This window comes from Protopterus annectens, chromosome 13.part0 (genome assembly GCF_019279795.1).
Source record: "Protopterus annectens isolate FY-2018-M chromosome 13.part0, PAN1.0, whole genome shotgun sequence".
NCBI classification, from domain to species: domain Eukaryota; kingdom Metazoa; phylum Chordata; order Ceratodontiformes; family Protopteridae; genus Protopterus; species Protopterus annectens.
In genome coordinates, this window is record NC_056747.1 from 166,424,794 (window position 1) to 166,450,104 (window position 25,311).

Consider the following 25,311-nt stretch of genomic DNA (forward strand, 5'->3'; position numbering starts at 1 on the left):
TAGAGACCAAAATCCACTCTAAGATTATGAGTTAAATTCCACTCTAAGATTGAGCTATTATTATTTTTGTTAGGATTTGTATATTGGTAATAAGTTGGGTGAAATTAAATAGATTGATATTACAGGCAGAATGGTCAAGGGATATATCTAGTCATCTAATTTAGAGCAAAGATATATATATATATATATATATATATATATATATATATATATATATAGATATAGCTATATATAGATATATATATATATATATATATATACATATATATATATATATATATATATATATATATATATATATATAGATATATATATATACACATATATATTTGGTGATGGGGGATGTATTTTATGTTTGTGCATAATATTAAGTTTGTAGTATAAAGGCTAGGGGATACTTCAGAGAAACTGGAAATTGCGTTTATGTTGATAATGTGGCTGCATGATATTTGGAAAGTAATGTTAGCTGTAGAAATGTAAGATATGATAGGATGTACAGTGATAGAGATAGGGTGAGGAGTATGGTGTTAGAGATGACAGACATTGTAAGAAAGGAAGAAGTCGGTATGTGTAAGGAGTTTGTGGATGGTTTGTAACTAAGTGGTGTTGGGAGGAAAGTGAGGCAGGTGTTAAGTGCGAGGTGGTTGAGAATATGAATTGGATAGTTAGTGTGTAAAGCGAATCATAAGGTGTGGTATGGAAAAGTAGTATTAAGAATGTGATGTCTTGTGATGCGATTGGTTGAGTGGAGGTGGTTGAGTGGAGGTGGTGGGAGGAGTTAGGGTAGAATAAAAGTAATTGAAATGTGGGTGGGAATGGCAAGAGGGTAGGGGAACGGAGCGAGCAGAAATGAGGTAGCCCAGATTGGGGGGTGGGATGGCCGGAATAGCAGAAACATCTTGGCGGTCTGCTGCAATTCACAAAATGTCAAAAAATAATGTGTAGTTGACATACATAAAATGGTCTAAATAGCAAGCCCTAGGGAGCATCCAAGCTGGTTTAAAGGTTCACGGGATAGTGAATGTAATCAGCAGCTGGGCATGAGATGGTCTAAACAGCAAGCCGTAGGGAGCAGCTGGGCAGGTTGGTGCAACAGCAGAATATTTTTCACTGGTTGAAAGGTTCGCAAGATAGTGAATATAATCAGCAGCTCTACATGAAATGGTGTAAACAGCAAGCCGCAGGGAGCAGCTGGGCAGATTGGTGCAACAGCAGAGTATTTTTCACTGGTTGAAAGGTTCGCAGGATAGTGAATGTAATCAGCAGCTGTACATGAGATGGTCTAAACAGCATGTATCCCTGGGGAGCGGCCAGGCAGGTTGGTGCAACAGCAGAGTGTTTTTCAGTGGTTGAAAGGTTCGCAGGATAGTGAATGTAATAAGCAGCTGTATCTTATATGTTGTCTTTATGTCCCTAAAGAATAACAGGAATGAATTCATTGTTCAAACCCACACAGCCACTTTAAGTATTAAAGCTTGGATGGTAGAATTAAGGTAGAAGATAAGAAGATGCTATTTTTTTTGTTTTTGACATTGCTAATTAAAAGGGGTTTGCTACAATGTAGGATTTTGTTTTGTCTGAATGTTTTCTTGATAGCTTGTTGTATTTGAATATCATACTTTAGGTGGTTATCTATAATGACACCAAGTAGTTTTCTGTAGGATACATATTCAATAGGAATATTAATTTGATGAGGTGTTAGACAAGTTATTTTTTGTATAGAACACAAATTTTGGTGTGAAAAGCAATAACATGGTTTTCTTAGCATTCTGCAGGAGGCAAAAATTGTTGTCAGGTTTCTGTAAAAGAAAAAGCTTTTTGGGTCTCTTCCTGAAGTTCATGGAAGACTTAGGTGTGGATATCAGTGTAACAACATCAACATAGTGAATTGCATTATTAGTAACAGTATAGAGGACAATAATAGAAATGTTAGGATTACTGATATGGCACCCACTCTCTGCAGATGCAGGATTTCTGTATGACCGAGCAAAGACCTTGGAATAAAATACAGAAATTTCCTTTGCCTATACGTTTTATTCTAATTTTAGTTACTGGTTAGGCTGTACCTCTTTTGTTATAAAGAATATATCTTGTTTTCATAATTGCGTAGGCTATTCAGTATGAAATTCTGGCTGCTGATGCAGAAGGTTAGGGCTGTAGTTCCTGTGGTACAGGATTTGATTCACTCAGGCCTCATTTGCCTACTGTGTAGCCCTTAAGCAAGTCACTTAACCAGATACTGCTCCTGGGTCGCACCTGACAAGGGACTGTGTCTAGTGGGCCTACCTGGTTAACACTTGGGTATTGTTATTGTTACTACTACTACTGGATGTGGCATGGGACCAAGATTAAGTACATTTGAAAATGTATATCTTTTTTATCTTTGTTGTTAATATTATTTAGTGTATGCAAGCATAATAGGAAATGTTTCTGAAATGTATGCTACAATACTATTAAAATTAGTCTCTCTCTCTCTCTCTACATTTTAGAAAAGTTTGATTAATAATAATAGTTTTCTGTTTTCATATTTTGTAACAGTTTGGTAAATCATACTTGTAAATAATCACCCAGTGCTTAGAGTGTTACCCCTTTCTGATGACTGTACAATTCTACAAGATATGCATCTCTACAAAATAGTGTTTATTCATTTGTGAATAACTCCACCATCTTGTTTTGCCTCATTTGGATACAGCAAGCCACTCATTTTAATTATGTTACTCATTACTATGTCATTATACAGTCATTGACACGTACCATGGTTAGCATTGTTGCTTGGCATTCCCTGCTAGTGGTAACATCATCTCTGAATTAAACACACCATGTACATGTTGCCATACATCTTGCAAATTCAATTGCTGCAATGTGGCAGAGTTTTCAAAATCCCAGGCATTGTTTTGGAGCTTTTGTTAGTAAGTCACTGCTTTTCCAGTTCATTCTATGATGATAAGTATAATTATTATGCATTAATCAAGGAACAGGAAGAAGAGGGATTGCTAATATAAATAAAAATATAAAAAATATGCACATTGGAAGAGGCAAATGCACAGATTTTTCTGAAGAATTATTGTTGAAAAGTCATAATGAAGAAGTGTGCTAGAATGATAGGTATGAGAAAAAAGTATTACGTATGCAGGTGTATCAAAGTACTTACTTTGCATCATTATAGAACTGCATTCTAAAGTTTGGTAAGATTCTGTTCATCACTTACAAGGGTATGCATTTTTCCTTCAAACAGACTGAAAAACATAATTCTAAATTAGAAGAAGAAGCAGAAAGAAGTTTACTAATTGCCACAGAAGAAAAACAAAAACTTCAGCAGCAGTTAAACTATCTTAGACGTAATGTTTTGATTCGAAGAACAGAAGAGGAACAACTTGAATTTCTTGAAAAACAAGTAAGCTGGAAAGCATATTTATTTATTTTGTAATTGCAAGTATAACGCATGCTAACATTTTAATCATTTGGTACAGAAGTTGCTAAATATTTTGTTTATGAGCATTCATGTACTTCCTAAAATATGCATCTGAATAGAATGTATTAATGTCAGCTCTCCTCATATGAGTAGTGTTGCTCGGTGGCAAAAAGAGAGCTGTTTAGTTTTATTCCACTTGCCATATGTTCTTCCTTTTGGTTCAGTCTATTATGTGGACCTTACAAGGGTATTTGTATAATTTAATCAATCAACAGAAAGTGGTGTCAGCACTTCTCTTACTATATAGATTGCCTAGTGCCTTAACAAAGAAGATGCAGAGTAGTAATTTAATATTTAGCATCTTTTTCCTATAGTATTTCCATCTAGGTTCATCAAGAAACTCTTAAGCCCATTTTAAGTCTTTTCTTCACCATTGTTAAAACAAACAGGTTTGTGTGGTAATTAAATTTGAAGTTAACTGTAAAAGGGTACAACTTCCTAATATGCTGTGTCACCTGAATATATGCATAATTTGTCCAAAAGGATGAAAATACAATCTAGAACAATCATATATTCAAAATAAAAAATTACTATTGATAGATATATATACACACACATACACATATATGGTTCCAGTTCTAAATCTTGAAAGCTCATAATCTTGAAATTCAAAATAGAGTCCAAAATCTTGAAAGTTCAAAAGACTGAATTCCATAATATTGAAAAAAAAACAGAGTACACCAACACTTATAATATTTCAGCACAACTAGATAACATATTACTCTTCTCCAACTATAAGCAGGGGGGAAGCCCCCCTACTTCCCCCACACCCCCTGCTACTTAAATATATCAACTCCAAGATCACACTCCACAGAGAAAAATGGCAAACATACCATTAAGTGCTTCACGACTGTCTGTTGGAACCTTAGTCATGTTCCCTTTTAATTTGCTATACAACAATATAACTCATCTTAGTGTAGTCTGGTGTGATCTCGGAGTTGCCTTATTTAAGTAGGGGGGGCTTGTCCCCCTGATAATAGTTGGAGTAAACTAATATGCTTTGTCTTTTATTTGTTTCTCTATGTATTTCTGGTGGAGTATAGTATAATCCAGTGTTAGTAGCCTATAGTATTTTTGATATTATGAAATTCAGTATTTTGAGTTTTCAGTATTTTTAACTTTCAAGATTTTGGACTCAGTATTTTGAATTTCAAGATTATGAGCTTTCAAGATTTAGAAGTGGACCCATATATATATATATATATATATATATATATATATATATATATATATATATATATATATATATATATGTATATATATATATATATAGAGAGAGAGAGAGATAAATATTAGAGACATTTTAAATGTGTTTAGAAAGTATTATTCTTTAAATCAAGAAAAAAAATAATACTGCCAACTTGAATACAGTAATTTCTTTTCATAAACACCTCTTAATAAGATTTCTTCAGAATTAAAAAAAAATACACTAATTAAATCTGTATTAAGTTATTTTCTGATAAAAAATACATTAAACCCAATATATCCCCAAGGATTAATGGAATGATATCAGTGTTTTACAAAATATTCCCTCAAGAAATTATACACTTTTTCATAAAGACCTTATAAATATACACTTAAAAGAAGAAATTCCACCATCCTCAAAATATTCATTAATTATTCAATTTTTTTAAATACGATAGGAATCCGCAATTATGACCCTCTTACAGACCAATTTAATTTTTAAATACTGACTACAAAGTGTTTGTCCATTCTGGCTTACATATTTACAGGTTTACTAGACATTATTAATACAGATCAGTGATTAATCTTGTTTCATATAAACAGACAAACCTAAAACAGTATAAAAAATAACACTTTTAGATATATTTAGTAATAATAAAAAATATATATTTATACTATCCAGGATGTCAAACTGGCATTTGATTCATTAAGTTGGAATTATTTATTTAAAACATTAGAAGCATTTGAATTCCACACTTAATTAATTTCCCTTTTCAGAAAAAAATGGATAATAAAGCCTATGTCAAATGAGGTTTATTTTCTTCAGAATCATTTCCCTCAACTAGAGGTACAAAACAGGGTTGTCCCTTATCCACAGTTATTTTTCCTTTAGCTATCATAGTAGTGGCAATTGCAATCCAATGTAATGCAAAAATAAAAGGTTTAGAACTGGATAGCAGCTATAATTTTAAAAATATGCTATTTGTAGATGATAATGTTAACTTTGCTAAACTCTAAGAACTAGTCTTCATTATTTAAAATAATTGAAAAGTTATCACATCTTTAGTTTAATGACTTGAAATCTTGATATCTTTTTTTCTAAATAAAAAAGAAAATTTACAATTGACCCAAGGTAGTTTTATTGGTAAAGATTCCAACTATTTATCCTGTCTAGGCATTTTCCTTAAAAGAAAAAGAAAAAAAGAAATCAGATACACGAAACATGAAAAAGTCCTAAATTCTATCTCCAGTATGATAACCAACTGGAGTAAACGAATCATCTTTTTCAATGATGGATTGTGGTTAATTAAAATGATCTTGTAACAAAATGTTCTGTACATATATAATACAAGCTCCATCTCTCCTCCTAATAAAGATCATTTAAAAACTGACTTCTAAGTTTTCTTTGGTATCAAACACCCTAGAATTGTCCTTACCCTTTATCTTTGGTCCTGGAAATTAGAGGCATCAATTTTCAAGTATAGAAATGTATGGCAAAGCAACAATTTTTAGAGTTGTAACAAACTGGTTGGATTCTGACTATATAGCAAATTGGAAATCCCTTTGCTTTTCAGTTTTCAGCCCTACCATAATAAAAATAATATCTCTCATATTGATAAACTAGATAACTCAGTGTGGCTCTGCCTGTGTAACTATATCCAATTTAATATTCATTCTCCTACACAATCCAAGTATATTAATTTTATTTTAAAGAATTTTAAATCTAAAATTCTAGGCAATACAGACGTGAAACCGATTTGATACATTAATACCTTTTAATATGACAATATTTTTTGAAAGGCCTAACCTACAAAAATTAGATAAATGGACCATTAATAATTTTCTATGTTGGTTTAATTGTTGTAAGGAAATACACATACAGTCAATGCAATCATTAATATTTGAATTTAAACTTGGATCCCCTAGACTGGGGATCTAAGTTAAATCCGCATAATTTGATTTATTTACAAAGTATCAGATCATATGCTGGTTCAATTGTTTTCTGTAATCCTGATCAGGGTATAAAGAAATTCTAAAGTTAATAATTTTTCCATATGATATCACGTATAATAAAATTGATCTAAAGGGTATAATCTCTGTCTTATATGAATTCTTTGTTCCGTATAACAATAATATAAATAATACATTTTGAGACTTCATTACTTTTGGAGTAAATTTATCCTTATCTGAAAAAAAATAAAGTATTTATTAGAACTCTGTAAGAAATACGTCATGGGTTCACTTTTGGTGCATCTTTACATGGAAACTGTTACATATACAGCTTCTCAACACATAATAGAATAGCAAAATTTAGTAAAGAAAAAAATATCGATTACTGGAGATGTAAAGAGAGTTATAAGGCTTGTTGGTCAGATGCATTCAATGATTGCCCTTTTTATACTTACTGAATAAAGTTGCAGATTTTCTTCAGGCATTATGGACAGATAACTTTTGGAAAAAAAAGCTACAGCTTGATATTTTATTGATTTTTTTTCTTAATTCCCAGCAGCGTCTTTGCTTTTGTATAGCTGGTGTGTAAGTTAAATAAAGTGCATTTATTTTAGCTGGGTGTAACACAGCAATACTTCCAATTCTTGTCCTGTTAATATTTCACTTGGGCTTGATATTGCAGTTCTTACCCATGAGAGTTTTACTAATGACTTCAGTATAATTTTGTCAAATTATCTTACTCGTTGTAATGATGATTTCACTTCTGTCAGACTATCTTGTGTCATTTTTAAGTGTTCTAAATTGCCAAGATGAAAGTATGCTTTTTCCTGTCCTTACATATATAAAAAGAATGCAGTAGAACTATAATCTGACTTCTTACTGCTGGCTTCACGCTGTCAGCAGTAGAGCAGTAAGCTGACTTACTGCTTGCTTCACGCACTCATCAGTAGTGCAGTAAGCTGACTTCTTACTGCTGGCGTCACAAACTATGCTTTTTTTTTTCCTACAAGCTGCTGCATTCTGTTGGTGTGATGGTGCAGCCAGTCTTGTTCTTTTGGGAACTGCAGTATTCTACTTGCCACTTTAAAACTGTTGGTCAGTATTGTGTTTCTCATCACAAGCAGTTTGGTTGTTTCCTTCTTCCAAAAGCACTGACAAGCACAAAAAATATTTTATTTTTTTTTTTTTTTGAAATTGTCATTGTTCTGTGAATTATACCACTGATACCAGCCTCAGAAAACAAATCTGTCAACAATTGTAATGCCCTGAAAACTTAAATTTAAAATGAATGTTTTGTTATTGGGTGACTTACTATACAAACTGCCATTATTTTAACCATGTACTTGCGTCAAGGAGAGTAAAAGCTTTGGAGTACCCATTACTTATAGAACTTAAAAGACATGGACATGGAAAAAACAAGGTGAAGGAAGAGATACTAAAGCTGGAAGACAAAACTGTTGATTAGTAGCAATGATAAAGAAGGATAGCAAGGAGAAGTAACATTAGAACTGATAATGCGGATCCCCCAGGAGGTGTTTACATCTCGATTTATTCTCTCATCTTGGTTGGAATTTTTTTCGTAAAACTTTCCATACTTGTGAAGCATTTAGCACTGATGCATGTGGTGACTTCAGAAATTGCTTTCAGACTCAGTACGAGTAAAACACTAAAACTTGGATCTCTGCAGAAGCGTAATAATTAAAAGTTTTAATAAGACCTTCGAGTGTTGCAATTTCCCCCCAGTGCTTTGTCAGGTGTACAAGGAGATCTTCTGTTGAAGAAAAAATCATTCAGAAGAAGTAAAACCAAAAAGTTAGCAGACGAAGCAAGGCCAATGATGGTAGGCAAGGAAGAAATATACAGGATGGGATAGTTACCCTCGAAACAATATGGGCTGAGATTAAGGACGTCAAAAGGACTTTGTTAGAAAGTGTAGCTGCACAAGAAAAAACAATGGAAGAGGTGATAGATGGCCTGAATCAGCATGCTACAGTCATTAAGGTTATCTTAGCAGAGAACAAAGAGCTTAAAGCTCAAGATGAAGCAGCAGAAGCAAGGGTTAACTGCCTGGGGGCAAGGGCCATGGATTCTGAGGACTGTGCCAGAAGAAAAAAAATTTAAAATAAATGGGATCCCTGAACAATTGGAGGGGTCAGACTGTATACAGGTTGAGAAACAGTTACTGGGGGGTGGGCTGACATCCCCAAAGAGAAATAAAAATAGAGCCCATAGGACTGTATGGTGACCAGAAGGGAGGGCAGTGCAGTAAGCCCAGGTCGATGATCATTAGATTGCAGACATTTGATGACATGAAAGACTGTTGGAGTTGCGGCAGCCAGGAAAGAAGTTGAGGGTGGGGTATGTTACAGAGTATGTTGATCCTGATTATTCCTATGAGACCAGGGGTCTATACCATAAACATAAAAGCAGTAAAGAGCAAACACATATACATCGAAACATAAAGATTGATGTACAATTACAGCAAAACACGTATTCAGCGAAAGTGGAAACATTGAACATGTTTCTTTAGCCAGCAGTGCGATTCTGGGGATAAGGAAATATATCATTTTCCCCACTGTAGTGCACTCTCGGAGTTGGTATTTTTAAGTAGCAGGGGTGTGGGGGGTAGGGGGGCTTGCCCCCCTGGAAAAGTCTTTTATTTTAATTTTATTGTGTTAATTTTAGTATGCCTGCATGGCGCGTTTGGTTAAAGAAACATGTTTGATGTTTCCACTTTCGCTGAATTTGTGTTTTGCTATAATTGTACATAGATCTTTATGTGCCGATGCATATGCGTTCGCTCTTTATGGCTTTCGGGTTTATGATTTAGACCCAAGACTAGGACTAAACGAAAAGCTTTTATGGACAGTTATCGAAGCATGTCGAGAGAAGGGGCTGAGATGGAAGATGATATACCCAGCCACACTGAGAATCCATGCTCAAGGCATAACTATATCACAAAAAAGAAAAAAAAGGTATACCTAGATCATTTACGGGTCCAAAAGAAAGAATAAAATTTGTCAAGACACCAGTAAACTTGAGAATTAGTGAGGAAGCAAAGATAGCAACTGACTGAGATTTGAGTAACAAAAGTGAGAAGCAGAAGGATCCATCTGATATTGTGGGTAGAGTCTATTTTCCACTATTCCAAAGGCAAAAGAGATCTAGGGAGTGGATAGAAAAGTTAAAGAAGGAAACAGCCGACAGAGGAAAAGTGAAGGAGTTGAAAGGATGGACTGTCGAGTATGAAGGCTAAAAGAAGAACCAGTTGTTATTGCTTGTCAAGTACATATTTTACTTGATTGGGATTGAAAGTTTTGAGAGTTACTAAGTCTGCAAAGGTTGTATTGGAAGAAGAAATGGATATTATGAGGGGAGAAGATGGATATAAACAGTAAGAGACTATTAAATGAGGGGAATGTAAACAGTTTTTTATGATGTTTTTGGAACAACAAGAATGGGGAAAACTTGACTGAAACAAGAGGTTTGCCAGAGGAGTATATGGTCGATGAAGAAGTGTTGATATGTATGAACTGTATGGACTTTCTCCTTGCTTCTGTTTTGTCTTTATTTAGCATATATTTATGTATTTATTCTTTCTGTTGTTTTTTATGTTGTGGGGCTGCTGAATTTGTAGGGATTTACCTTGCTTTTGGGGCAGTCGCTACTGTGTGGGTAGTATTGAAACTAGTGGCAACTAGAGAAGGCGGTGGTATTAACACAGCCAATGAACCCAAGATGATTAAAATTCTCTAAGTGTATTTTAAGGAAGTTTGCATGATACAGCTAAAGAGCGTAAAAAGAAGTTTTGTCTTACTACAACGTTCCATCTTTGTTGTTGATCTTCACTAATCCTTGACTGTGGGCTTGGTTCTGAGCCTTGGAACCAACTCTACTGTTTATTTCAGCTCGCGCCTTCCATACTCTCAAGCTTGGCTTATACCCATAATACTCATCTCAGAATTACCTCAGATCGAGTTTGCCTAAACTAGTGGCAGACAAGTAGCTGTAGGAACAAGAGACCAGATGTGTGTCCCTAATATGAAGCCAGCCCTGGGAGAATTCAAACCACTAAGAGTCTTAGGCTGGCTGACGGAAGAAGGGGATGGCAAAGATTAGTGAAGATCGACAACACAGATGGAACATTATTGTAGGACATAACTTCTTTATCTGATGTTGAAAATGTTCACATAATCCTTAACTGTGGGACAGAGTCCCCAGCTACCTAAATCTTGGGAGGTTTCACGGAAGACTATTCCTGAGCACCACTGAACCGAATGATGCTCACCCCATAGAGACCTGATCCAGTTTGTAATGAGTGATAAAGGTATGAAGACAAGCCCAAGTGGCTGCTGCACAAATGTCATCTAAAGAGGCTCTGGCATGAAAAACTGCATAAGTTGCCACCGCTGTAGTTGAATGAGCCTTTACTGAGCATGAAAGGTAGAGCCCTTTCGACTGCCAAATAAATGTAATACAATCTCTAAGCCATTTTGCCAAGGTAACCTTTGAAACTGGATTACCTAAAGAAAGAGAGGAAAAGGCAACAAACAATTAGTCAGATTTTCTGAAATCTTTTGTTCTATGAAGATAAAAAAAGTAGATGCCTGTGGATGTCTAATAAATGGAGTACTCCCCTTTATTGGAAAAATTAGGGAAAAAGACCAGTAGCTGAAGTGTCTGATGATAGATTCAGGAAATACCTTTGGTAGAAAGGATGAATTGGTACTAAGAGAAACCCTGTCTTTGTGAAATATTATGTAGGGTGGTTTGCAAGACAAAGCTTGAAGTTCAGCTACTCTTCTGGCTAATGTAATAGCCACTAAAAATAATTTTTTCTAATCAAAAAACTTTGTGGCAAGTAGCTGATAGCTCAAAGAGAGGCAAGGTAAGGGACTGAAGGACTAGTGTTAGATCTGAAAGAGGTTCTTTAATTGAAGGTCTTAACATTAGGGCCTCTTTTAAAAAGGCTTTACAAAGTTTGTGTGATATAAGGGAATACCCATCAAACCCCATGTGGAAGTTCGAGATAGCTGCTAGCTGAACTTTAATTGTTGAGGTAGAGGAACCAGATTGATAAAGGTTAGCCAAAAAATCCAAAACTTTATGGACAGGGATCGTATAAGCATCGACCAAACTTGTCGAGGCCAAAAGGGGGGAATGAGAATTATTGAGTTCTCTGACCTCCTGGCTTTCTTTAGGAAGTGGGATATCAAAGGAATTAGAGGAAAGGCATACAGAAGACTGGGGGCCAGTCGTGGAGAAGAGCGTCTCTGGGTGACTTCCCTGGAGGGAGAATTAGGGCGAAGTAACTGCTGAACTTGTTGCTCAGGAGGGATGCAAAAAGATTGCAGCAAGGTTGGCCCCAGTGGTGAAATATCTGTTTCGCCACCACAGGGTTGAGAGACCACTTGTGAGTCATGAGAATGGTTCTGCTCAGCTTGTCTGCTATCAAGCTGGAGCTCCCCAGAATGTGCATTGCTCTGAGAAAGCGGTTGGAAGAAATCGCCCATTGCCAAACTCTGAGGGCTTCTCAACACAGTGGGTAAGATTTGGCTCCCCCTTGCTTCTTGATATACCAAACTTTCAACATGTCTGTTTGAATTGCTACTGTTCCCAGAGAAAGGGCATTCTCGAATGCTTGCAACGCTAATAACACTGCCCTCATCTCTAGAACATTGATGTGCAAGTTGGCCTACAGTAGGAACCACATGCCTTGGATGTCCTTCCCAGGTAATGCCCCTTACTCACCCTATCTGGGACGCATCTGTGGTCACTATGGCTTAGGGTTGCGGAAGAATGAATGGTCAGCCCGAAAGAATCTCATTGGAATGGAGGTACCACAAAAGATCTTGTTTGCAGCGATTGGTAACTACGATTAGGTAAGACATTGGTTGATGCATCAGAGACCACTGGGAGGCAAGTAACCACTGTAGGATTTGCACGTGATACCTTGCTAAGAAAACAAGAGTGAATGATGCTGCCATCGAGCCTATTGCTTGTAGGGCTAATCTTGCTGGAATCCTTTTGCTTTGGATAATTTGGCTGACCTGAGATCTGATCCTGTGTAGTCTTTCTAGTGGAAGTGAAGCAATTCCTGTAATAGTGTTCAACCAGGCTCCGATGAATTCTAATTGATGAGAAGGCTGTAGATTTGACTTTTCGTAATTTATAGTGATACCTAGAGATGCACAGAGATGTGGAGTGCAATCTCTTGCCTGTTCTAATTGACTCCTAGTGGTAGTGGTAAGGATCCAGTCATAGAGGTATGGCAAAACCTGAATTCCTTGCAGTCTGGAATGAGCCGCAACCACTGCCATGTATTTGGTGAACACCCTGGGGGCTGAGATGAATCCAAAGGACAGTGCTCTGAACTGGAAATGGCTGGCTCCCAGCCGGAAGCACAGGAACCTCCTGGAGTGTTTGTTCATTTTTATGCGGTAATACGTGTCCTGGAGGTCTGTAGAGCACATCCAGTCATCTGTTTCCAAGAAAAGAAGTATCGCTTGTACCGAGACCATCCAGAATTTGGTTTGCTGAACTGCCTTGTTGAATTGGCTGAGATCCAAGATGGGTCTTCAGTCCCCTATTTTTTTGGACACTAAAAAGAACCTTGACCCAGATCCTATTTCATCTTGTGGGACATTTTGAATAACTCTTTTGTCGAGCAGTTTTTGAATTTGTAAGACTGCTGCTTTCCTGTGACTGGGTGGAACATCCGCAAGTCTTTTCTGGGCTTTGGATGTTTAGATAGTTGGATTTTTGTAACCTGTGGATATTATTCCCTGCACTCATTTGTCTGAAGTTATCAGTTGCCAGAAAGGTTGGTGCTGGAATAGTTGTCCCCTGACTGCCTCCATACGAGGGCAATCGGGCCGCCCTTCATAGGTGTTCATAGGAAGTCCCAGAGAAAGAATGTCTGGACCCCTAGTTCTGTTGCCCAGTTCTGTCTCTGGGGCAGCATCTTTCATTATCCCCCCCCCCTGCCCCAGGGACCTCTTTGCCATGTGAATCCTGGAAAGGCCCTTGGGATTTTTTAAACCATAGTCTCCCACTTCTCTGGTTCCTAGAGTAAGGCCGCTGAGGAATGGAGAAATGTACGCCTATGGCACAGAGAGTCTTCCCATCTTTTTCACATTCAAGAGTGTCTTTAACTTTGGGGCCAAAAAGGGATGATCCATCAAACAGAGCGTTGACGAATGATGCTTTAAATGGCTCCACAAAATCACAAGCGCATTCAGGAATTCCTTCTAATGGCTATCCCTGAACCCGACGCTCTTGTCCCTTCCACTGCATGGGCATTCAGCCATATGGACGAGTTTAAAGGTTGCAAGCTGAGAGGTAACTTTGTTCTGTACCTCTTAAGCTACCTCACCTGAGAGGATATCCAAGAGCTCTTTGATCAGATCCCTCTGCAACCTTGTGAAATCTGCCATGTAATTCAGGGACCTGAGAGCAAAGGTCACTGAAGCGTAAATGTGCTTCCCAAAACCTATCCAAAGTCCTGGACTCATTGTTAGGAGGATGGATAGTCGGACTTTCCTCAGAAAGTTCCTTTTTTGTGGCTGCCGCTATCACCATTGCATCAGCGGGTATGCCTTTTGACCAGTGTTGCTCTTCCATAGAGGCTGAAAGAATCTGATCAAGTCTCTTGGGGCTTAGTTTGATGGAGTTGGGCATCTTCTATGCCTGCTGAGCAATCAGCTTAATGAGATCATCAGCGGGCAGAGAGATCCAAGAATTAGAGGGTTGGGCACAAAAAGCCACCAGGTATACCAACTCATCCAAAACAAGGTTGGAGGGAAGACCAGCCACCCCTCTGTTTTAGGAATTCCAGGATGTCCCCAAAGGAAACAATCAATGGGTGGCCTGGGGGGAACCTTCCCTTTCATCAAAGTCGGTATCTTCGGTGAAAGACTACTCCAGGGAGTCTCATTGCTTCCTCTTGCACTTATTCTTCGCAGGTACTTCCTCGGGGGATGTTCTGGGGAAGTGCCCGAAGAGGAAACCACCAAGGTGGGTCTTTCCTGAGGCTTTTCTGCCCTCTGTCCTGGGGATGAAACCGATGGAAGTTCAGGAGGAGGAGGTGTGGAAATCTGTCCCAACAGGGATGGCAGAGACTGAGAGTCCCTAATAGGCAAAGTCTTCTCCGTGATTCGGAAGGCCGGACCCCCGAAGAGGGATGGGAGCCTGGAACCGAAATAGACTCCATCAAAAAAGAGGTCCCACACCGCACTGAGGAAGCGACCCCCGAAACAGAAGCCGGGGTCGAGCTTACGAAGGACGAAGCACCAAGGGTCATGGATGGCTCAGAAGTTAAAGAAGCAAATCCATGCACCTCAGATCCGACTAGGGAGACTTGACTGCAGGAGGCCTCCAGTGCCGAAAGGCCGGAGGAACTCAAGGCAGCTCTCGGTACCAGAGATGAAGTTGCTGCCGTAACTGAGATGGTCGATGCCGGGAATGTTGGAACTGAATGCTCCGTTGTCTCAACAGGAGTTGGAGGAGAAATGGGTGCTGTCATAGTTGGACCCAATGTTCTTAGTGTTTCACTGTTGCAGTCATTACAATTGGGTTATCCTTCTGGCAGGCTACCCTCAGTCGACCTGAATTCCAAAGTCTAGGTTCAGCGTCGGTCGCTGTCGCCTCTTCCCTGACGTCAGTGCGCCAGGGGTATAAAAGATGCAGCCGATGCCATTTTCTTCAGTTTTTCTTGCCGCGCGGTGCCCGAAGCAAAATCAGTTTGCAAGTGCCGGTTGGCCGACTCCTGAGATTTTCGTGTTTGAATTTCAGATCCGAAGTCTTCACTAAAAAGATAAGTACCCCGTTGGGGAAACTTTTTTCTTGCTCCAGACTGATGTCAGAAAAAGTTAATAACTGTATTTCTTGTGGGAAGCAAATACCTCATAAGGACTTTCATTCTTATTGTATTCCTTGCCTAGACCTTGACCACGACGTTGCTAGTTGTCGGTTTTGTGCTAGATTTAACCAACACACTATTAAGTGTCGGTACGATTTTGCATTTCACTATTTTAGCAGAAGATTTAACTACACAATGTCGTCGAATAGCCATCTGACTACCGGAATTCACAAGAAACGCAAAGAAAAGGACAGGCATCCAAGGTTCAAAACCGATGACGAGGCTTCTTCTAAGCCAGTCGCCAGTTCACCGGTTCTCAGTGAGGTGTCTTCGCAGCCCCTGACGACCGCTACTTTAGATTCACAGGCCGCTACCGACACCCACGTGGAGTCGACCAGGCCGCTGGAAACTCAAGGTATTGGACCTTCAGAAACTCTTCTCTCAGATGGGTCTGGAGCCGCCGAGCAGGCATCGACTTCTGAGGGTGTTTTCAGACCTACTCAATTATATGTTAAAGCGACTTCAGCTTCTTAGGCAAAGACTAAAGCACCTTTAAAGACAAAGAAACAAGTACAACAGCCTCATGGACAGGCCTCCGTGCCTAAAAAACAGATGCTCAAAATGGCCGAAGACCTTATTACTTTGATCAGGGGTTCCCATCCCCCTCCTGATAAGAGGCCTAGGCAAGAGACAGAATATGAATCTTCAGATCACGTTTCCATTTCATCTGATTCCTCTTCTGATTAGGAATACTCTCTTCCTCCCTATGAGGATTCTGTTGCTGAAGAATCTATTCCTTCAGCCTCTCCTCCCGAGGATTATTCTTTTGGGGAAACTTTACATACCATGAGGGAGCATTTCCACTGGGAGAGTCAAGGTTATTCTGAATCTAAGAAAAGGCTCGGAGACTTCCTTTTACTACCATAACACAGGCCCCTAGCTATTCCACCTGTGTTAGACATTGTAGATGATGTATTTTCAGAGTCCAGTCTGACCCCTGACTCCTTACCTCCAGCGCCTGTTAAGCCGGACAGGTACTACAGGGTTGCTGACGCTCATAAATTCCTTTTCAAAAACCCTGCTGCTGACCCAGAAACTATCTCTCAGGGTCCCAAAGGGGTCAAGGCTTCTACTGCAAAAAACCCTACTCCCTCCGACAGGGATTCTAGGGCACTGGACAGATGGGGAAAAAAGATTTACACTTCTGCTACTTTGGCTGTAAGGGCTTTAAATTGTCAGTTTCATATGCTCAAATATCAGCAATATATTATGTCATTGCTTGAACAGAAAATGTTGATAAATTCTGAATGTGCAGAAAACAAAGAAATGCAGGATTTATTGCATGCATCTGAACAAGTTGGAAAGCATACTTTGCAATGTGGTTTTGATTCTCTGGGGGCCTCCTGCAGGGCCGCAGTTACGAGTTCTGTCATTAGGAGGCATGCTTAATTAAAGGAACAAAATCTACGTGATCATGTTAAGGCAAAATTATTAGATGTGCCATTACAGCATGATGCTTTCTTTGGTGTTAAAGCAGAAGAGGTGTTAAAGAAAATGGAGGACAAAGCTAAATCTATGCAAACAGTCAAGGGTGTCTTACAGGTACAGCCACCAAGATTTAGCAGACACTGGCCTACAAAGAATTGGTCCTTACCAGTGTCAGACAGGCCACAAAGGGGCAGATACAGATGCACTAGAGGCAGATCCCAGCCCCAAGGTTCGTACAGGTCTAAACAGTGGGGTGCTTCTACCCCCAAAACTGGAGAAGACAAATCACAGCCATATAGAAAACAGTCCCAATGACTTCCCTCTGCCTGCGCCAAGCACTTATCTTCTGGCAGCACCTTTAGGGGGAAAGCTAGCACTTTTTTCTCAAAATTGGCACTTAATAACCCAGGACAAGTGGGTCTTAAACATAGTGTCACAAGGCTACAAGTTTCACTTCCATCCCCTGCCAAGGGCAAACGGATGGCCAGACCTGCCAAAACATCAATGGGCAGAGGCACAAGCACAAGTCTCATCCCTCATGGACATGAGGGCCATTCAACAAGTACCAGAGCAAGAGCAGGGACAAGGATTCTATTCAAGACTGTTCTTGGTACCCAGAAAGGACAAAGCCTGTAGACCGATACTGGACCTATCTATTCTAAACACATATCTGGATATTCCAAAATTCAAAATGTTGACTCTACAGCAGCTTCTGCCCATGTTGGGCAAGAAGGCTTGGCTTGTGACTTTAGATCTAAAAGAGGCATACCTGCATGTCCCAATCAGACAAACATGCAGAAGATACCTCAGATTCAAAGCTGGCTCAATGCACTACCAATTCTCTGCACTGCCCTTTGGCTTATCTACTGCGCTCAGGGTCTTCACAAAGTGCCTGGCACCAGTAATTGCATTCTGCAGACAAAGAGGAATACAAATATATCCTTATTTGGAGGACTGCCTCATTCAAGCAGAGAACAAGGACATTTTACTACAGCATATGGCGTTTGTAAAGAGATTACTACCATGCCTAGGGTACACAGTCAACGAACAGAAATCAAAACAAAACCCTCTCAAGAGATAATATTCCTGGGTGCAAGCTTAAATACAACTGCCCAGATGGCTTCTAACACCAGACAAACAAAGGCAACTAACTACCTATTTCAAAATGTTGGCAACAAAGGCCCAGTTATCTGCAAGAACAATTCTGCAGGCTTTGGGCTTCATGGCATCCTGCATTCTACTAATTCCATATGCAAGACTGCATATAAGGAAACTTCAATGGTACCTAAAAAGTGATTGGACTCAGCATTGCCACAGCCTGGAAACAATAGTTACTCTCATTCCCTGCCTGCAACAGGATTTTCGATGGTGGGCGAAGGCCTGTCACCAAAACAAGGGTCAGCCATTCACTCTACCCCCAGCCACACAAACATTAACAACGGATGCTTCGGATTATGCCTGGGGAGCCCACATGGCAGGAAGATGTATTCATGGCACATGGTCCGCAAACCAAATGCATCTACATGTCAATCAAAAAGAGATGCTAGCTGTTCAAAATGCCCTGACAGCCTTCAAGGACCTACTAAAGCCAGGACAACTACTGATAAAGACAGACAATACCACGGTCATGTGGTATATAAATAAGCAGGGAAGCACTCATTCTTACCCCCTTTGCAGACTGGCCATGACTTTGTGGGACACAGCATTGACTTAACAAGTACATCTGCAGGCACAATTCCTGCCAGGAAAGATAAATACTGTGGCAGACGAACTAAGCAGAAACCTCATGGATCCCCACGAGTGGAAATTGGATCCACAAGTCTTCAGCATGATAACAAGGAAATGGGGATGTCCGGAAATGGATCTATTCGCCTCACCTCACAACTGTCAACTAAAGAGATTCTGCACAAGGACTTATCACAGACAAGCATGGAAAGTGGATGCCCTATTTTTCAGCTGGAAAAATTTAACAGTATATGCCTTTCCTCCTCTGCCTCTCTGCCCCAAGGTATTCCTAAAGGTCAGACAGGAGAAGCCAAAAATGATACTGATTGCCCCAGATTGGCCACGCCAGTACTGGTATCCAATCCTAAGGAACTTGTCTCATTACCCAGCCTGGACCTTACCTCAAGTGCCTCATCTACTGTCCCAGCAGAACAATCAGATCCTGCACAGTCAACTCATGACCTTAAATCTGGCAGCATGGCGGATAATGTAGTCATATAAAACGCACCTCTCCATTGTGGCCCTTAACCAAACTATTCATCTGCCTACCTTTTATCCAAACCCACAGAATAAGGGGGAGAGAATTCTGCACTCCTTGGACGTACACAGACAACTACACTTCTATTTGAACAGAACCAAAGATTTCAGAAAGACAGAGCAATTACTAGTGGCATATGCTGCTGGATCACAAGGAAAGGCTATCTCAAAGCAAACTATTTCAAAGTGGATAGGCCACTGCATTCATTTCTGCTATTCGCAACATGGCAAGCCAGTACCTAAGGGCATTAGGCCACATTCAACCAGAGCAGCAGCCACTTCAGCAGCCTTCCTCAGGGGAGTACCAACCAAAGATATTTTAGAGGCTGCTACTTTGAGTTCAGTGCACACCTTCACAAAGTACTATCACTTACCACTCTGCTTTAAATCCAGGGCAGGCTTTGTCACTGCAGTTCTGTAGGGCCTAATAGCCGCTCCTAATGCTATTTAGCTCCAGCCTCACAACCTTAGCTTTGGGATTCAACCTAATTGTAATGACTGCAACAGTGAAACACGAAGAACATAGTACAGTTGTGTACACTTACCATAAATGTAGATGTTCGAGTGTATTCACTGTTGCAGTCCAGGTTATCCACCCGCCATCCCCCATTTCTTTGTTGGATCTTATCTGTACTTCTCTATTCTATACTACCTATGTGGCGTATTTGCTTGTAGATTAAGACAAAATATTTACTTTGTTGCATGCATGTTTTATTGACATATCTTTAGCCTACCCTTTTGGGGGCACCTGACATCCGGGGCAAGAAAAACTGAAGAAAATGGCATCGGCTGCATCTTTTGTACCCCTGGCACACTGACTTCATGGAAGAGGCGACAGCAACCGATGCCGGACCTAGACTTTGGAATTCAGGCCAACTGAGGGTAGCCTGCCAGCAGGATAACCCAATTGTAATGACTGCAACAGTGAATACACTTGAACATCTACATTTATGGTAAGTGTACACAACTGTACTTTCTGACGCCAGCTTGGCTAGAAACCAAAGACAATCCCCTCGTCATCAGGAGCTGATCCACCAGTCTCATGATGTCGGCTTCAAAGAGACTCTTAGTGGAGCGAACCGAGGCAGTTGAAGGAGATCTAGGTGGTCTCACATCGAAGAAGGGGCTTGGCAGTCTGTCCTTGAAAGGATCTATTGATGGAGAGTATTTGAATTTTGGAATAAAAATAAGGTCTGACCACTCTGGCACCAAAGTGTCCTTGGGTGCTGAAGGAGTAGCAGTCAGCTCTGAAAGTTTTGCTGGTGCCGAATTAGGTTTTCCATTCAGTGCCATGGAACTCTTTGGTACCGAAGGCAGTTTAGAAACCTTCGTGAGCAGTTCAGAGGAACTAGGAGTTGAAGAAGGTCTTTTCTTAGAGGTGCAGGTCAAAGATGAAGATGATGTGCTGGCTTCCGTTTTGGACACAGAAATGTCCTCTTTTAAGTCAGAATGTGAGTCCTTTTTATAATCAGCTTGTTCTTTCATTCTGTTAGAATCCTAGTTGAACACCCATGGCAAATCAAACAACTTTCCTGGAGGTGGACTTTGCCTAAACAATTAACTCAAAGGGTATGCCCATCGGAATTGGGCATCTTACCCTGCCATTTTAGACACCTTTTGACACAAGAGCTGCCCTTGAAGATTTGGCAGGATAATCAGACTTCTCAGCCATAACTACTAGAGGGTTATAGCTATGCACACTCACTGTGACAGGAAGATAGAGAAGAGGGTTTTTTTGGTTTTGTTTTAAAGAAAGAAAGAAATCCCAACAATGGTATTAATGGAAAAACTACCAGCGGAAGTGTAGAAAGTGAAAGACACACACACTCATGCTAAAAGGGATAACAAGAGGAGCGGGTATAAGAAATACAGACTAAGAATAGAAATATAGAATATCGAGACCAAAAAGGAGAACACTTTTTTTTTACTAGCCAAAGCTCAAGAGCAGTCGTACGCATCTGACACAAAGTGGCAAATGAGATCTGAGGTAATTCGGAGAGGAGCATTATGGGTGTACGCCTAGCTCGAGAGTTTGGAAGGCACAAGCTGAAATAAACTGCCGAGTTGGTTCTGAGGCTCGAAACAGAGCCCACAGTCAAAGATTATGTGTGAAGATTGACATCATCAGGTTATTAATTAGCAACTGATGGTTCCATCGTGATTAGAGTGTAGAATATGATATCTTCAGTTCAGAAAGTAAAGATGAAAAGTTTATGACTGGATTTAAGTTAATATAGGATAGTTATATGTGAGTTATATTTAACTAATTAATAGGGTACAGTTTTAAACCCCCTTTTTCTTAATAAACATTATTATAGTCTTATATTGGAAACTGGACTTTCTCAGAGGGGAGGATGACGAAGATAGATTACAAGGACAAAGGGGAGGGGGGAAGATGGGTAAGTCTGGTATACACCGACTGCATTTGCATACTATCATAGTTATGATAGAATGGGTGTCAGGTGCTAATGTTAGACCGTACTGAGACATTTTATCTCTAAAGTAGCAAGTAATGTATATAGATATGTATATAATTTTTAAGGGGAGTAGGGAAGTGTTGGGATATTTAAAAAGCAAAAAATAAAAACAGTGTCATAATACAAATAAGAGAACGAAGACTTGATCAGGTAGGTAGGAGGGATGATGAGAAAAAAAGGAGAGAAGTGCTGCATGGAGGGAATAAGATTCAAGTGAGAAAGACTAATATTGAATGTAATGGAAGATTTAAAATAATAATATAAATTAAGTCTTGTATTGTCAATGGCCTAGGAAACAGAATTAAGAAAGAAAGGGCTGTAACTATATAAAAGATTTTACATTGCAAGTAATTGCCTTGCAGGAAACTCACTTGAGTAATCAGGATCGTAAAATGTTAAGGGGAAGAGGTTATAATTTCATGGGAAGTTTGAGCTTGTGGAATAATAAAACTGGAATTGTAATTTTAGTAAAAAAGACTTGCCTGTTAAAAATAATGGGAAGATTGGAAGATAAGAAAGGTAGTTTCATAGTTTCATAGTATAGTACTAGGCTATCTGCTCTGGGGCATTTGTAAGCCTAGCCATAGTGATGTGGCTTTTGCCACCCCATGAAGTGGTACAAAAATGTACAGAATAAATGTAGAATACTGTGCCTCTGTCTAGTAGTGACACAGTAAAGGTCCCCTTATATAATAGAATTAGTTTACTGTGCCCCTGTCTAGCAGTGACACAGATGTGACCCCTGGGGTAAACTTACGATCTCCCATCCACTCGTCAAGATTTCTCTTGAAGAGAGTCAGTGAGGGGCTCTGCCTAATACGAACTGGGATCCTGTTCCAAAGCATGAGAAGCCTCTGGGTTATGAATCTATCCCTCCAGCATGTCCTATTCATACTTGTGCCGAGGTTTAAGCCTTTAGCTGTCGTGGTCCTGATGGATTTGGATTATTTGAGGTGGAGCATGTCCATCAGATCCTGATTGGACATGGCCTTGTACGTCAGGCAGAGATCACCTCTGAGCAGGCGGTATGCTACTGAATAGAGCTGAAGTTTTTTTAGTCTGGCAGAATAAGACATATGTTGGAGACCCTTGATCCTTTTGGTGAGGTACTTTTGTGGTCTCTCCAGCTGTTGCAAGTGCCGGGTGAGGTACATACCAAATGGGGCATTGTACTCAATCATGGGTCTGATGAGGGAGGAATATAGGGGTACAATGACATCCTTGGATCTGGATGTGAAACTCTTCATGATGAGGTGTGCAAGGTAGAATGTTTTTCTAACCACTTTGGCAACGTGGGTGTCAAATGAGGGGTCGCTGTCTACTTGGGTCCCTAGGTCTCTGATTACTTTTTCCGTACTCAGTGGGTTGCTGTTTATGTGATAATTTGTGGGTACTTTGTTTTTTCCAAAAGGGATGACTATACATTTTTTGGCATTTAGTTCAAGGCCGTGACTACGGCACCAGTTGTCCCTTTCAGTGAGGCCTTTTTGTAGGATGTGTGTATCTGCTGGTGTATCGACTATGGCGCCTAGTTTGCAGTCATCTGCGAACTTTGTCAGCCACAGCCCTCCCATGTTTGCTTTAACATCTGAGAAATAAATGCCGAACAACAGGGGTCCCAGGACAGATCCCTGTGGGACACCACTTGTGACTGGCTTTGAGTCTGACATTGCTCCAGCGATTTTAACTTTATGGGTTCTGTCCTTTAGCCAGTTTGCAACCCATCTAGTGACATAAGGGTTTACTTTTAAGCTGTTTAGCTTATCTATGATGCCTAAGTGGGGTATTGTGTCGAAGGCCTTAGCCAAGTCCAGGTATGCTGTATGGACTGCTTTGCCCTCATGAATGGCTCTAGTGACTGTTTCGAAAAAGTCAACCAGGTTTAAAAGGCAGGATCTGACCTTTACAAAGCCGAACTGGGTGGGGTCAAGCGTCTGTAGGTCCCCTATGTCTCCGTTTATGAGTTCCATAATGATTCTTTCCATAGCTTTGCAGACCAGGCTAGTCAAGCTTATGGGGCGGTAGTTTCCAGGGTCTGTAGAGGCACCCCCCTTGTGGAGTGGGACCACTGTTGCTGTACGCCAGTGTTCAAGTACATATCCCGAAGTAAGGCTAAGGTTAAATAGCATTTTTATGTGTGGGTTTAGCTCCTCTTGAAGTTCACGTAACACGCACCCGGGATACCGTCAGGTCCCATTGATGCTGTGTTTTTGCTTTGTTTAGGGCGGTTCTCACTTGGACATCTGAGATGACAGGAGATTACATTCAGCTGGGATAAGTATTTCTTCTTTTGGGGGTGAAGGATGGGAGAAATTTGCACTGAACCTGTCAGCCAGAATGTTAGCAATATCTGTGGGTTCAGTGTATTTTTGTTGTTGTGAACCAACTCTGAGCATATCTGAGGGTTTCCCAGGTTTCTAACATAGCTGAAGAAGGCTTTGTGGTTATCTTTAGTGTCCTTAACGATTTTTCTCTCAAAGTTTGCCTTGGATGTTTTTATGAGAGAACGTAGTTTTCTGCTAATGTTGATCAGAGATGTCTTCCCTTCATGGGATTTCGCTCTGACGTGCAGTAGCTTCCTTCTTTTGTTATACAATTTGTTTATGGCTGAGGTCCACCAGACAGGATGCTTACATTTGGTGGAGAGGGACTTGGATTTGTTTGGGATTGCACGATCCATGCATTCTTGGAGATGTCCATAGAAAGCATTTGTGAAGGATTCGGCATTGTGGGATGTGGTATCCACTGGCACAGTGGGCTTAAAGGATACCATCTCAGTCTTAAGAAGAGTGAAGTCTGCTTTTGAGAAGTTTTTCACTGTGGTCTTTTGTGCTGGGGGTGGAGGTGGGATATGTATATCCAGGGTGATTAGTTTGTGGTCAGATCTCACCAGTGAGGGGTATACTTCCGGTGTGGAGCATTTTGTCCCCATGTTTGTGATGATCAGGTCTAGTATATTATCTCCCCTAGTGGGAGAGTTGACTAGTTGTTCCAGTGCATTTGAATTTATGAATTCCAGGAACCTTTGGGCTAGGGTATTAGGGCTAGAATAATGTACCCAATCTATGTTTGGGTAGTTGAAGTCTCCCAGTATGATGGTATTTTGTGATACATTCATATCCTCCAATGTCTTCAGGAAGGCTGAGTGGGGTTCTTGAGATTGGGAGGGTGGTCTGTAACATGCTACCAGTTGTATAGCAGTTTTGCCTATGGTTAGTTGCACCTGTATGGTCTCTGATGCTTCATGTGTTGCTACTAACCTGGAGGTGTGGGTGTCCTTTATGAATATGGACACTCCCTCCCTTTGTGGTTCGGCCCGGGTTTTGGGGCCGAAAAGCATGATACGAGGTATAACCTGGTAGCGCTGGGGTGCTCTCAGGAGCCTTGAACCAGGTTTCAGTTACTGCAAAGACGTCGATGTTCTCCATGCTGAGGAGTGCATCAAGTGCCTGCATCTTGAGATTTAGACTTCTGGCGTTGAGCAGCATTACCCTTAGTTTTTTTCCATTTTTGTTTTCTATGGAGGTGGGTTTGTCTTTTGAGCCTTGCCTAAAAAGGCACTATGGGGGTGGCAAGAGCCTTAGCCAATATCCGGAAGCCCAGTGGTGACAGGTGTA

At 40.1% G+C, this 25,311-nt stretch overlaps 1 protein-coding gene across 1 annotated transcript in view; it reads left to right on the top strand.

Moving 5' to 3' along the window:
- The window catches only part of HAUS8 (HAUS augmin like complex subunit 8), a 792,482-nt gene that overhangs the window by 418,415 nt on the left and 348,756 nt on the right, over positions 1–25,311 (top strand). Inside the window, exon 9 of the mRNA XM_044054770.1 lies at positions 3,236–3,394. Within this exon, the coding sequence (XP_043910705.1) occupies positions 3,236–3,394 (159 nt within the window). The remainder of the gene's footprint in view (positions 1–3,235; positions 3,395–25,311) is intronic.